General features: G+C 34.3%; 2 protein-coding genes across 2 annotated transcripts; one reads left to right on the top strand and one right to left on the bottom strand.

The window, feature by feature from the left end:
• Positions 1 to 3756: 3756 nt before the first annotated feature.
• Positions 3757 to 8362, top strand: LOC139899277 (flowering locus K homology domain-like). Its single transcript, XM_071882097.1, has 6 exons — positions 3757 to 4095; positions 6181 to 6421; positions 6536 to 6684; positions 6905 to 7168; positions 7545 to 7739; positions 8020 to 8362. The coding sequence occupies exons 1-6, from the start codon at positions 3757 to 3759 to the stop codon at positions 8197 to 8199; spliced, it is 1368 nt and encodes a 455-aa protein (XP_071738198.1). The 3' UTR covers positions 8200 to 8362.
• A 536-nt stretch (positions 8363 to 8898) lies between these two features.
• On the bottom strand, positions 8899 to 12465 carry LOC139899275 (uncharacterized). The gene is made up of 2 exons (XM_071882096.1): positions 12419 to 12465; positions 8899 to 11413 (listed from the first exon to the last, which is right to left on the bottom strand). The coding sequence occupies exon 2, from the start codon at positions 11325 to 11327 to the stop codon at positions 9177 to 9179; it is 2151 nt and encodes a 716-aa protein (XP_071738197.1). The 5' UTR covers positions 11328 to 11413; positions 12419 to 12465; the 3' UTR covers positions 8899 to 9176.
• Between the last annotated feature and the right edge of the window lie 840 nt (positions 12466 to 13305).

Genomic DNA, 13305 nt, shown 5'->3' with positions numbered 1-13305 from the left:
TTAGGAGGGAAGGGTGTTTAGTGTAAACTCTTCATGTAATTAAGGAACTTATGTAGTTTTGTAAAAATAATAAATAAAAGAGTAGTTTAAAACGAACTTGCGGGCATAGCCCACACTTCTCCACATGTACTTTGTGTCATGGGGTAGGGAGAGGTCATGGGTTCGATCCTTAGGGATGACATGATTTTCTTTAAACCAATTGAACACCAATAATGGTGGTACATATTGACCCTATAGGGAGGTTTTACCGGATTCGTTCACGGACCTCTACCCGGAACCACTGCCCGAAGGGATGTGTTCCCGAGTACCGTCGATCGGGTTCGGGTTTTCCCGAACGTGTGTGTTACGTGCAAATGATGAGGGTCGTTGAAATAAATGATCTACTGATGCCAAAAAATCGCCGTTCAAAAAAAAAAAAAAGTAGTTTAAAACAAATTAAATAATACTAGATTCACACAAAGTTTACACAAAAATATATATTTACACAATCATATGTATTAATCTGAGAGAGAAGTAGGGTTCTCAGGTTGTGCATGGTACGGGACTGAACCAAACTAACACAGTTTGCTTCCTCACGAGTCACAATCTATAGCAAAAAATTCGATTGAGGACCGGACCACATAATATAGGTTCGCCTCGATCCTGAAGATTCGGTTCGGTTGTGTAAAATAAACCGTCCCGTTTTATGATCATATGATATATAAATGTTATACGAATATAATATATGAAAAGTGACTAACAGACGTTTGATACAATAAACGGCTTGAAAATTTAATTATTGGCACTGCCATAAAATAAAATAAATGTCCAATTAATATTCATATGTTAGGTTAAACAAATAAGATCCGTTGGTTATTAAACGAATCACTAGGTCTTCAAAAAAAATCCGTGAACAAGATTACATGCATTGAAGATTCGTGAACACTAAATGTAATAAGATTCGTTGGTTATAAAATTTTTTTGACAGAAAGATCTACCCATTAATTATTAATAGAAGCTAGATAATATTAACAAGTTAGATCTACATAATGTATATATTTCGGTCTGGTATGTTTTCACATTTTTTGGATTCGGTCCGTCCCGCATCTAGGACCGAATAAATATAGTAAAATTTAGGGACTATGGACCATTCCAAAACTCCTTGGAAATACTCAGTTCCAATCCCGCCTTGCTAGGTTTGGTCCTCGAATTCTTTTAGTTTTCCCGTACCTTGCCTAGCCATCACCGAAGTAAAAACACAATTTTAATTGATTCTATCTACTTGTCCACATGACTGTATCATTACTTTAATGTAAATGTAAATTTTTTATGAATCTTCATTGATGCATCTATTTTGCGAGTCTTGTACATGGGCTTGGGCTCCCTCTAGCCCAACGTGTTAATGAAATTTATTGGCCTTTCGAAATTTATTTTTTTTATGAATCTTAACAAATGTGAGAAATAAATTATAAATCCATTATATTTACATATTAACTAACAGACAAATGTTATGAATAGTACCAGGGGCATTTTTGACTTTCCACTTTTTTTTTTTTAAATTTTAACTAAATTTCATTTTACCAACAAAGTCCCCACATTTTTTTTTAAAATTCAAATCGACCCCCCAAACAGGAGGATAAAGTGTCAAATAACCATTTTCATAAAAAATCTTAAATAAACTGCACCCAAATATTCAACGGGTCATATCTTCTCGCTCGCAACGAGTTAAATTTTTCCGACACCATCGTTAAACTCGAAATAATTTTAGGAACACAATGTCACTAGCTATACGCAAAACGGACGCTTTTTAAAAAACGCTAAATATTTGGGGTGCTTTTCATACACGTTGATTTTGCGTTAAATTTTTAAAAGTCGACAATTCCATAGCGAAACGCGGAGATGCACATATATTGTTAATTTAAAATAACATTTAAATATCTCACGGGTTATACCTTTTAGTTCGACTCGAGTTGCGCTTCAACGACATCATCGTTAGCCACAAAATAATTTTACTAAATGCAATAAAATACATTAAAAATCGAACCCCCGGCGCGAAGCGAGGGTTCAATAACTAGTTATATCTATTTATCTAAAAGAGATAGGGGTAGTGAATAGGGAAGTTTAGTATCTTCACAAACTTACTCCAAACTTTTCATTTTTTTATAATTCAACCACATTCTTTATAAAAGTTAATTTCATAGTTTTTATAAATTTATCACAAACTTTTCACATTTCATAATTTAACCACAAAACTTCTCATTTATTATAAATCGCCCACACAATTTTTACTATCTAATAACTATTATTATTATTATTATTATTATTATTATTATTATTATTATTATTATTATTATTATTATTATTAAACCAATCACATAATTTTCCACTTTATTATTGTTTAACTTTTTTTCTTATTATAAATTAACTACGTAACTCATTTTTTAATAACTGTTTTATTGTTATTATATATATATATATATATATATATATATATATATATATATATATATATATATATATATATATATATACACATATAATATATAAATAGTTTGTATCAATCGTTGATGTACGTCTCACTTTGTTGATTGAGCATTTGGATCTTTTCTCTCGACAAGACGAAAAGTAAAAGTGATGAATAATTTCTTTCACGCTTATTACAAATCAATCACATAACTATTTTTAGTCCTTACTCGACAAAACGAAAAAAAATGATAAATAATTACTTTTTCAATAATTAGCTATGTATTTAATGTTAATTAAGAGTGAAGAACCGGTGCAAAACCAGATCGCCCAACTAGTTTAGACTATGCGGTCTTGTAAGTTTTAATATCATTATAAGAAAAGTTAAGTGGCAAAATGAATAAAAACAAAAGTAACAGGGACCGCATATGGAAGTTAATACGAATAAGCCCCTTTTGTTCTCTGTAGAAGTATTTGGATTTGGATTCTTCAAATCAAATAAAACAAATCCCCAAATTTCTTTCTCTCCGTTTCGCTATAAACCCTAGCCAGTAAGTTCACCACAATTTTTACTCATTATTATTATTATTCGCTTTTCAAATATATGTAATAAATTTACATACGTATGCATTGCATTATATTTCTGTATATAAAATTCGTCTATAATGAAAAGCTTACCTTTCCATGTTATTCTATGCTGGATCTATTTTTAGTTCGTGCTATTTTTATTATGTGATAATCAATTCTTCTGTACATATTTGTCTCGCATTGCCTAAATTTGTTCAATTTTAAGCTTTCGATCTATAATTTTACGTTAAATTTATAAATTTGACGTGTTTCTATATATCTCTAGGGTTTTGTGATGAGACGCACATTTTGTTGTATATTTAAGTAAATTATGGGTGTTTTTTGCTTTTTCTTCTTTGTTATATCTGCCCAATTTTGATCACTTATATCGTGGTGAACAATTGGCTGGTAAATATGAAGTATGTTTTATGCTATGCTCTCTATATATAAGAGATTAATAATGCCCTCTGTATGTTTTTTGAGCTATATGCTTAGCTTGAATTTATAAGTTTCCGCTTAATTGATAAGTTACGACGTATTCCATGTTTCTATTTCTATCTAGGTTTTGTAGTGTACTTAATACTTCGTTGTGCACTCACATTTATTTTAGGCATTAACTTCTTTACCAGTACAATGTATTTTAATGTCGATATTCTATAGTTAGCTGTTATGAGTGTTTTAACTTGGTACCTTATTTTGTGTATATGCTTAAAGGTATGTTGGTTATATACATGGATATTTTAAAAGATGGCAGAAGAGAACCTTAACGAACAAGAGACGGAAGTGATGCCAGAGAATGCCGTTCCGGTAGAAGTTCAGGTGACCGATAACGAGCAAGGTGATGTTGATGATGTGGCGGAGACTGAAGCTGTTACTGAAAAGGAACAAGGAAACAGTTTTGCTGATGTGCCTTTAGATAAGAGATGGCCTGGATGGCCGGGAGAGAATGTTTATAGGATATTAGTTCCTGTGCAAAAGGTTGGTAGCATAATCGGTCGTAAGGGAGAGTATATAAAGAAAACTACTGAAGAAACAAGGGCACGCATTAAGATTCTTGATGGTCCTCCTGGATCTGTGGAAAGATGTGTAAGTTTTCTTAAAGAGTTATTTACTTTGAAATTCTTATTTGTTGTTGCATGTTTGATCAAGCCGTGTTATCATGCAATTGTCTCCCTCGAGAGGCTAATGTCATATAGTTTGATCCATATGTTTCCTCTCTCTCTCGCTCCCTTAGAGAACCGTTACGTCTTTCTTGATATACATCACAAATGTGTCTATTGGATCCTTATTTGTTAATATGTGAAATGAATTAAAAATTACGGAGTACTATACTACTACTACACACACACACACACACTCGTACCTACCGAAAAAGTAAGCATCTCAGTGATGTTCAAATCAAAATCTACTCAAAATATATAAACAAGAATACAAGATATCTCTACATTCATTCGGCTACTAGGCTACTAGATAATTTTAATTCCATAAAATTTACATACTCAATGCCCAAATACAATCATAGTTGGAATTGGTAAAAAGAATGTCCGGACCCTGAAATGAGAAATGTTTTACCATTGGATAGTACTCTAGAAAAGGTTGGTGTACTAATGGGATTCATGATGTGTGGTTCACAATTGAAGCAAATTATACAATTTGAGTAGCTAAATTACACTTTTAGGCTTTTGGCAACCTTGAGTTGATGTTATTGTTGAACTATTGCAAGTTTGCAACTATAAAAAGCCTTAATATACTAAGCTGGTTGGTGAGGTCATACCTTGGATATGGAGGTGATGGAGTTGTGTTGCTCTGTAGAAGACAAGTTGTTATATCCATAAGAATATCATGTTATGGTATTTAGGTCTAAAAACAAATGTCTTATAAGTGTGGGCATGTTCATCAGTTTCAGGCTGTTACTCTTAATGTATTAAGTACATGGGATGATCAAAATTTTCAACTTTTTTCACGGTGTGTAACTGAGAAGAACCAACATTCTTGTTTTGTAAAAGGGTATAGCAAAAGAAGTGGTCATAGAAGATATGAAGTCACCATATTAATATAAAACTTGTATGTGCTGCAAAAGGGGGTATTTGATACAAGTGAAATTACAAACATAACAACAATCAAGAGTAAGGGTAAACATATAAAGAGGTTCATTTTATCACAATAACTTAGATGGATGTGTGCAGGTTTCTCAAATATAAGGCAACAACTCAATTGTCAAAGTGGTTTTATATTGAAGAGCCAAAGATTCAGATTGCGGTGATCGGCATTGAGTGTTGCAAGTGCTGAAAAGTCAATCTGATTTAATGTTAGAAGTTCATTGGGTGGATGTCAGTACCAACAAGCTCGTACGTTTTCTGGTAACTTTAGAATTGGTTGGTTGATGTCTTGGCTCACATTGTTATACGAAATACAAACAAGTCAAGAAGCTTAACAAGTATGAAACTATCTACAAAATGTTAAATGAAAATGAAGTATCAAATCAAATATATCTTACATAAGTGAAGAAATCAAAACATCTCCAAACGAAATGCTGCTAATCTTGGCGAATTATCTTGTTATAATTATCTGAACTCAAGTTAGATATTATTATTTATGCTCAGTCCTTCAGGAATAAGTTTTACCAGGACGCACTGAATATACTAATTAATTCGAACAGAGATATATAAAAGAATCATGCGATTGTGTATCCCTTTCTGTATTAATTAAGGTGTGACACTCTTGAACCATATGGTTTATATCCACAATATATCAAGTATTTTGAATTTAGTCATTGATTATTATAGTTATAGTGAATTTTAGCTAATTTAATGGTTTTCCGGCTAATCATTTCCCATCTCATAAAATATATGAAACCGCTAATAAGTAAGCTCATAGAGATTTAAAACTATCATTGAGGCTTTGTTGTCTTTTACATAGAAAATGACTACCCTGCTTATCGGACTGTTGCATTTCTGTGCTCATTTGACTCTTATACGATTCACTTTATCTTTTATTGGTTCCATTAGTAAGATATCTTCCAAAGATTCAATTACTGGAAGCGGTATTGATTAACTAATGTTATCTTAAAGAAATCTGAAATTGGTTTTTATGATATTGTTCAAATGAAACTACTGGTCAGAACTTACTGTGTTAAATCTGCTTTACTGATCATATATACGGTTATTTTAGGTCTTGATTTCTGCAAAGGAAGAACCTGAAGCTGCTATTCCCCCTGCTATGGACGGTTTATTGAAGGTTCATCAACGGATACTTGATGATATTGATCCTACTCGTGCGCTACCTGGAGGCACATTTTGCACTAGGCTGCTTTTGGCTGCTACACAAGCTGGAAACTTGATAGGGAAGCAAGGTGCCACCATAAAAACCGTTCAAGATTCTTCAAATTGTATATTACGAGTACTTGGTGAAGGTTTGTTGGATACCTTTTTACGTGCACAATTTCCTTTAATATTTGTATGTACTACTAACTGTATGGTTTATATTGCTAATATTTAATGAGGTTTTATCTGATATATGTTTGCAGAGAACCTTCCTGTTTTTGCTCTACCTGATGATAGCGTTGTGGAGGTACAAGGTGAACCTTTAAATGTACACAAGGCTATCAAACTGATTGCCACTCATCTAAGGAAGTTTTTGGTTGACCGCAGTGTTGTTGGGATATTTGAGAAGCAAGTAAGTTTGTCTTTTTAGGCTAAGGAACTGGTCAACGATTAAGCCATTTTATATCCATTGAATATAAAATTTAACCTATTAACTCTCTTTCAACCTGTAGAATTCTCCTTTTATCTAAAATGTGTTAGATAATACTTATTTCCCCTGGTAAGTCAAATCAAATATCTTATTTGGAAATAGTTGGTTCACATGATGTGTTTATGCTTTGTTTTTTTTACAGATGCAAATGTCAAATGCAAGGCCAAACCAGGAGATGGGTGCTCCCCAACCTTGGGGACCTCCACCTAGTTTTCCTATGAATGCAGCTGGTGGGCCCGGATTTCGACCTACTCAGTATATGCCACCTCAGCATCAGTTTGACAACTACTATCCTCCACCAATGGATAAACAGCCTCGTCAACCTCCACCTTCGTATGGTAGAGATCTGCCTGGTGGACCAGCTCCTACTGCAACCATGCAGCCACAACAATCGATAGTCACCAAGGTATTACTTGTTTCTTCAATATCTGCACTATAGATTGTAAAGAACTTGAGCATGATTTAATTAACCTACTGTGTCGTTGTAGATTTTGGCCTAGTGCTCGAAGTAAATTGCGGGTTCAAAACTTGAACAGGAAAAATCCTATTCAAACCAAACAAAATTGAACATCATCTAGACTTACTTCATTTTTAGGTGTAGTCTAATATCTCAAAAATCAAATCTTGGACATGCATGGTTTGTAATTTGATGCTGATGCAATTAATATTAATCATATATGTCATGACTAACACATAAAAGATTAAAAGCTAACTTCTATTTATGTCAGAGTAATTTACTTGGAAATTGATTAACAAGATAATTAACTGCAACTCTTATATAGGTCTCACAAAACATGCAAGTTCCTCTTACATATGCCGATGCTGTTATTGGGACGTCGGGAGCCAATATCAGCTACATCCGTCGTGCCAGTGGTGCTACTATTGCTATACAAGAATCAAGGGGAAATCCAGAAGAAATGACAGTTGAAATCAATGGATCTGCTTCACAAGTTCAGACTGCTCAGCAGTTGATACAGGTACTCTATTAAAAAAGATTTGGAGTCTACATTTCATAATATCACAAGTGCATGTGTTCCTTTCGTTTTTGTTATGTTCTGGTGCCTATATTTTGGCCAGTAGATCATCGGTTAATGTTTACTGGGACATGCACTAGACGTGGCAAAAAAAATATTTTGATAGGGTAACAAAGTTGTTTCAACAACACTCCTTGGTGCCTCCCTTGTAAGAAATAAAGTTTGCGGTGTTTGTGTTTATGGAAACGTTCTGTTGTGGTAACATATTTCCATGGTTATGCAGAATTTTATTGCTGATGCTGCGACAGCAGCCCAGAATTCAGCTGCGGCTCCACCTTCAACTCAAGGGTATAACCCATATCCTGGTACAGTTGCTAGCTACCCAACTCAGCCCGCCCCACCTGGCCATGCACCTGCCGCTGGAGACTATAGCAACACCATGTATGGCAATTATGGCTATTAAAAAAATAAAAAATCCCAAAATGCTTGAGTGGATTTCAGTTTGTTAGAAGGCGAATCGATAGAATTTTGTTAACTTTTGTGTGCATGACGCTTTTCCCTTTCTTAGAAATATTTGGGTGATGATCTGTATACTGAATTTACGAGATTCATTGTGCATCTTCTTTACGGAGTATCATTTTATCTTAGGATTATTACGTGCTTTAAATGACCGTTTTCTGTTATTTGTGTTCCGGCTGTTCTCTCTATTTCATAATGTTGGTGTGCCAAGTCCAAAATGCAATAGTCGTGCTCATTTAACATATTGAATATTTTTAAACTATTAGGATTGCAGTTGTACCTGAGTGGTAGTGGCCTGCCTCTAACACACTTGAGGTCAGGAGTTCGACTCCACTCCAGGGCAACAATTAATGCAATTCTATCCCTGCCATGTAAGAATTCACCAATGACACCTTTCTCACATTGTGTTGGGGGTAAAGGGGAGGGGGGTTTTACTTGGCCGTGCCCTTGGATCGGTTCAAGGTTTCCTCCCGAGCAGCGATAGGGGGCGAGTTAATATCACTGCATCGGCATAGTCGAAACGGGAGATGATCGCAACGGGTGGTTAAGTCCCCGGGTGATCCCAAATTCGCTGTTCTAAAAAAAAAAAAAAAAAAAAAAACTTTAAACTATTGAATTCAACATGTATGCAGAAAACGTACAACCTTCATTTCAACATGTATGCATCATAGTTAATATTTTAGACATATATTTAACATTCAAGCCTAGAATCTGTAGACATATTAAACAAATCTCAACTACATTCTTCAACCTTAATATATACCCCAACAACTATTATTCCATAAAACCATAAACAAACCTTAACAAAAACTCACTTTTAACTTGACCTTTTTCCCAAACAAGTCTAAAAACTATAGTCGAAAATCATGATTATCCTTGTCGAGGTTTTAATCACTTGAAATTGTCCGAATCAGCCTCAGCTTATATTGGAGCAGAACAAGTAGTTCTAAAATGTCCCGTCTGGTTGCACCGACTACAATGCACAATCCGCTTAACCGAACTCCGATCATCCGATCGAACCCTCCTCTTTCTGGGCCTACCAGGCGGTCTAATAGACTTCGGTGGGTTAATAACAATCTCAACAACATTACTCCCTTCACCTTGCGAGGCTAAATCCGTCATTTCCTTCCATAAAGTCTTATCAGGAACCGGATGAATTGTTTGCGAGTACGCTTTCCTATACGATGCCACTGTAAAACAACTTTCAGTAAACCGATGAACATTCTGTCTACACGACAAAAGTGCAGCAACAGCATGAGCACAAGGAAGCCCATTAAGTTGCCATCCCCTGCACGAACATCGACGATTTCTAATATCGACGATATTAGTCCCTTCGTGTGAAATAACTTCGAATTCGGCTTCGTTTGCTCTAAGAACTTGATACGTTCGTGCGCGTTCAATTGCTTCTGAAACACGTCGTTCAGCAGTTGGAACGAGAATCGAAGTCCATTGCATACTCGTCTCACGTCTCTCGTTAAACCATATCATTAACTGCCTACGAATACTCTCCATCATTTGAATTATAGGGAGACCGGAAGCTTCTAGAATCCAAACGTTTAACGACTCGACAATGTTGGCTGTTAGGTGACCAAACCGGGTGCCTTCAAAATACGCAGTAGCCCATAAATGTGGTGGGACCCGTCGGATCCAATACGCCGCTTCTTGAGATATCTCTTCGATTTCAATAACTTTAGACTCGAAATCCATTATCGTTAACGCATTTGCTGCATCCCAAAGATGGTTAACGAGCATCGTGTTGTTAAATTCCTTCCGAAAACTCTCGCTGAGGTGGCGCATACAATAACCGTGAAAAGCAGTTGGAAAATTAATTTCGACCCCGTCAACGATATTTTTTTGTCGGTCCGATAAGATCGTTAGCATCGGCATGTTTTCGGTGTTGATTTCTAACAAATTGTGTAACTCCGAAAGAAACCACATCCAATTATCTCCGTTTTCTTCATCAACAACACCAAACGCCAAAGGAAACATCGCACCATCACCATCGAATCCCGTTGCCAAAAGTAACGTTCCAAGATACTTGCTTTTCAAAACCGCTCTATCAAGCCCCAAAAGTGGTCTGCACGCATTCAAAAACCCATAAATCGAAGCCTGAAACGAGATAAAAAGACGTTGAAAACAGTTGTCTGCAGGGTCAACATAAACTGACGCAATACTATCGGGATTCGTTTGTCTAATTTGTTCACAATATTGAGGTAACAAACGGTAATCTTCCTCGAACGATCCACGTAAAGCAGCCATGATCCGCTCCTTACCCCGCCACGCTTGTTTATACGATAACGTGATCCCGTGGGCCCGATGAATTTCCTCTAAAATCTCTTTCGGTTTACATTGCGGGTTTTCTTTTAATCTTTGTTCAACTGTATTCGCAACCCAATCAACCGACGCTTGTTGATGACCTAAATGTGCGATTCCGCCACAATTATGTTCTGCTTGAATTGTACGAATAGTAAATGTCGGTACACCTGGCAGTTTTGCAGCATGTATTCTCCACGGGCAGCCTTCGCTTGCGCATTTAGCAGTGAACCGTGTTTTGTCTGATTTAACGGTTTGTATTTCGAAATGAAGCGCAATTGCAGTGTGTCGTAACGCCCTACGACAGCTGGTGACATCAGCGAACTCTTGACCGACCATTAATTCGTAGTTTGGAGGAGGTGTGGTTCGGGCTTGGATTACTCCATTTGTGTGCACGAGCTGCGGGGTTTGAAAAGATACATGATCGACATCGATATCAGGGTTTTGGTGCACAACAAGATCGTGATCTTGATCGTGATCGTCAGATAGGACCATCTCATGATGTTGATCAGGAAGAACCAACTGTGAATCGGGATGGTTGACCAATTGTTGACCTATACCATGATCCACATTATCATCATCAGCAGCTACATTACCATCATCATATCTATTTTCGTGTTGATTGCTATTATCGAATTCAGTGGCATCTTCATTACCATGAAGATTTGTGTTTCGATGTGGCATGATTGTCACCTCGTGATCTAAAAGAAGTTTATGATGATCATGATGATGTGACATAGGTATTTGACGATGTTCCATGATATACAACTAACGATAATCTCGAAAAAGTTCCGAATTCCGAGAGACAAAAAGCATCAATGATCAATATAGAGAACCAAATATACCTGTTTTAACAAAGCACAAAATTTTCAAATCAAAATTCCATCTTTACTATATCATCAATAACATAACAGCACAAATTAGCATGTTACAATGAACTACACTATAATGAACTGTATAACAAATATTGATTATATAACAAATATAGATTATAAAAAATAAGCATGTAACAAATTTGACGCCTAAACAAAGCAAAATGTTCACATTGTGTATTTACAGAAACTAAGTACTCAGCAAGTTATCCAGACAACTAAGAAAATGTTAATTTACTGACTGTCAAATTCAATGCTTGTTATAAACAAACTTATTTGTCATTAATCAGATTATACTAACCAGAGTGCAGTTTTTTTTTCTGATTTTAATTTTCTTTGTAAAAATCTTAGCCTTTACCACTAGGCGACAAGGGCGGATCCATGATTCGGGACCCGTAGCACCACTATCTTAACTTCTGTTAACCCGTAGCACAAAGAATGCAACAAAAAAATTCAATTTTTCAACCGAAATTTACACTTAAGTATAGCTAATGGACCATAACTACAGCTACCCATACCTTCAAGTTGTTCAACTTTTAACGATTACGTCAATTTATGATTCGTCAAAACTAATACTATGCTCTGATATTTACCATGAATAAATTTGAAAACAAAAAAAAAAAAAAAATACTATAAGACGCTAAAAATAAAAAAGTTCCAATTTTTATAGTGCTGGATTTGATAAAATCAATTAGGTGTTGATTATCCAGTTTGTGAATTGTTCATGAAACTAACTTTCACAGATCCAGCAAAAAACAGATACTTTGATGCGCTAAAAGATCTATAAACCTACAAAATTTGAGATCACAAGCCCTAGATTTTACCCTAAAAAGCTCAATCCTATAACTTCAGAGAATTTAGTATCCGTACATTAACATTCATACCATACAAAACAGCAAAAATAAACAGAAAATATTCATCTTGTAAAAAAAAAACGATTTTGTATTAAAATTGGCGGGGGCAAGGGAGTGAAAATACCTGAAACGGGGCTGAGGGTAGAGATGGAATAGGGGATTAAACAAAGGGCAAATCAATAATGAGAAAGATAGGGGTTGTTTTTAGGGCTTTTTCTTCGTAATAAAGAGGGCAATTAGGTCATCTGAACTATTTTACGGTATCTGCTTTATTTTTTGGACTTTTCTATTTTACCCCCTCTACAATTTTGTTGTTGGCTTTTTATTTATAGGTTATTATTAATTATTTAAAATTTAAATATCTATCTATCTGATGATGTCATCATTAAGCTAACTATTGTACCTTTTAATTTTTATAATGATGATATCATAATTTTATATTAATTTAATTAAAAAAATAATACGAAATCTTTTATAAAAAGAAGTACTAATCTCTCATAAATTGTAAAATCTTTTACAGAACACCCAAATTTTAAAGCATATTGTACGACTTTTATATAATAATTGTATTGTATTTTAATTTTCTAAAATTTTTTAAAAGATATTTATTATTAATATTATTATTAAAAATATAAATATTTAACTTTGAGCGAACTTTATTATTATTATTTACTTTTAATATAATAATAATAATAATAATAATAATAATAATTATTATTATATTATTAATATTCAAATATAGATTCTTTTTACGAAATTAATTACGTTACATAATGTATGCAAAAATACATGTCTCTATATATTTGTAAAAACAACTACAAGTTTCTTAGTCAAACAAGTCATTAAAATAAATAACTTTAACATTTACATTCACTTAATACCTAAAACATGTCATTAAATTATTTTATTTAAATAAATCCGTAATTTCATGGGTTATTTCACTAATTTATTATAAAAGAGTTAAAGTTAAATTTAAATCTTATCCTTATATTATATTATGACAAAATTTCA

This window comes from Rutidosis leptorrhynchoides, chromosome 3, assembly GCF_046630445.1.
Source record: "Rutidosis leptorrhynchoides isolate AG116_Rl617_1_P2 chromosome 3, CSIRO_AGI_Rlap_v1, whole genome shotgun sequence".
Classification (NCBI taxonomy): domain Eukaryota; kingdom Viridiplantae; phylum Streptophyta; class Magnoliopsida; order Asterales; family Asteraceae; genus Rutidosis; species Rutidosis leptorrhynchoides.
This window is presented reverse-complemented; position numbering and strand designations above follow the sequence as displayed.

Coding starts and splice junctions, on each gene's coding strand:
- LOC139899275 (XM_071882096.1), bottom strand. CDS start 11,327: ATGGAACATCGTCAAATACCTATGTCACATCATCATGATCATCATAAA.
- LOC139899277 (XM_071882097.1), top strand. CDS start 3,757: ATGGCAGAAGAGAACCTTAACGAACAAGAGACGGAAGTGATGCCAGAG. Junction 4,096..6,180: donor CTGGATCTGTGGAAAGATGT/GTAAGTTTTCTT, acceptor CGGTTATTTTAG/GTCTTGATTTCTGCAAAGGA. Junction 7,740..8,019: donor CTGCTCAGCAGTTGATACAG/GTACTCTATTAA, acceptor ATGGTTATGCAG/AATTTTATTGCTGATGCTGC.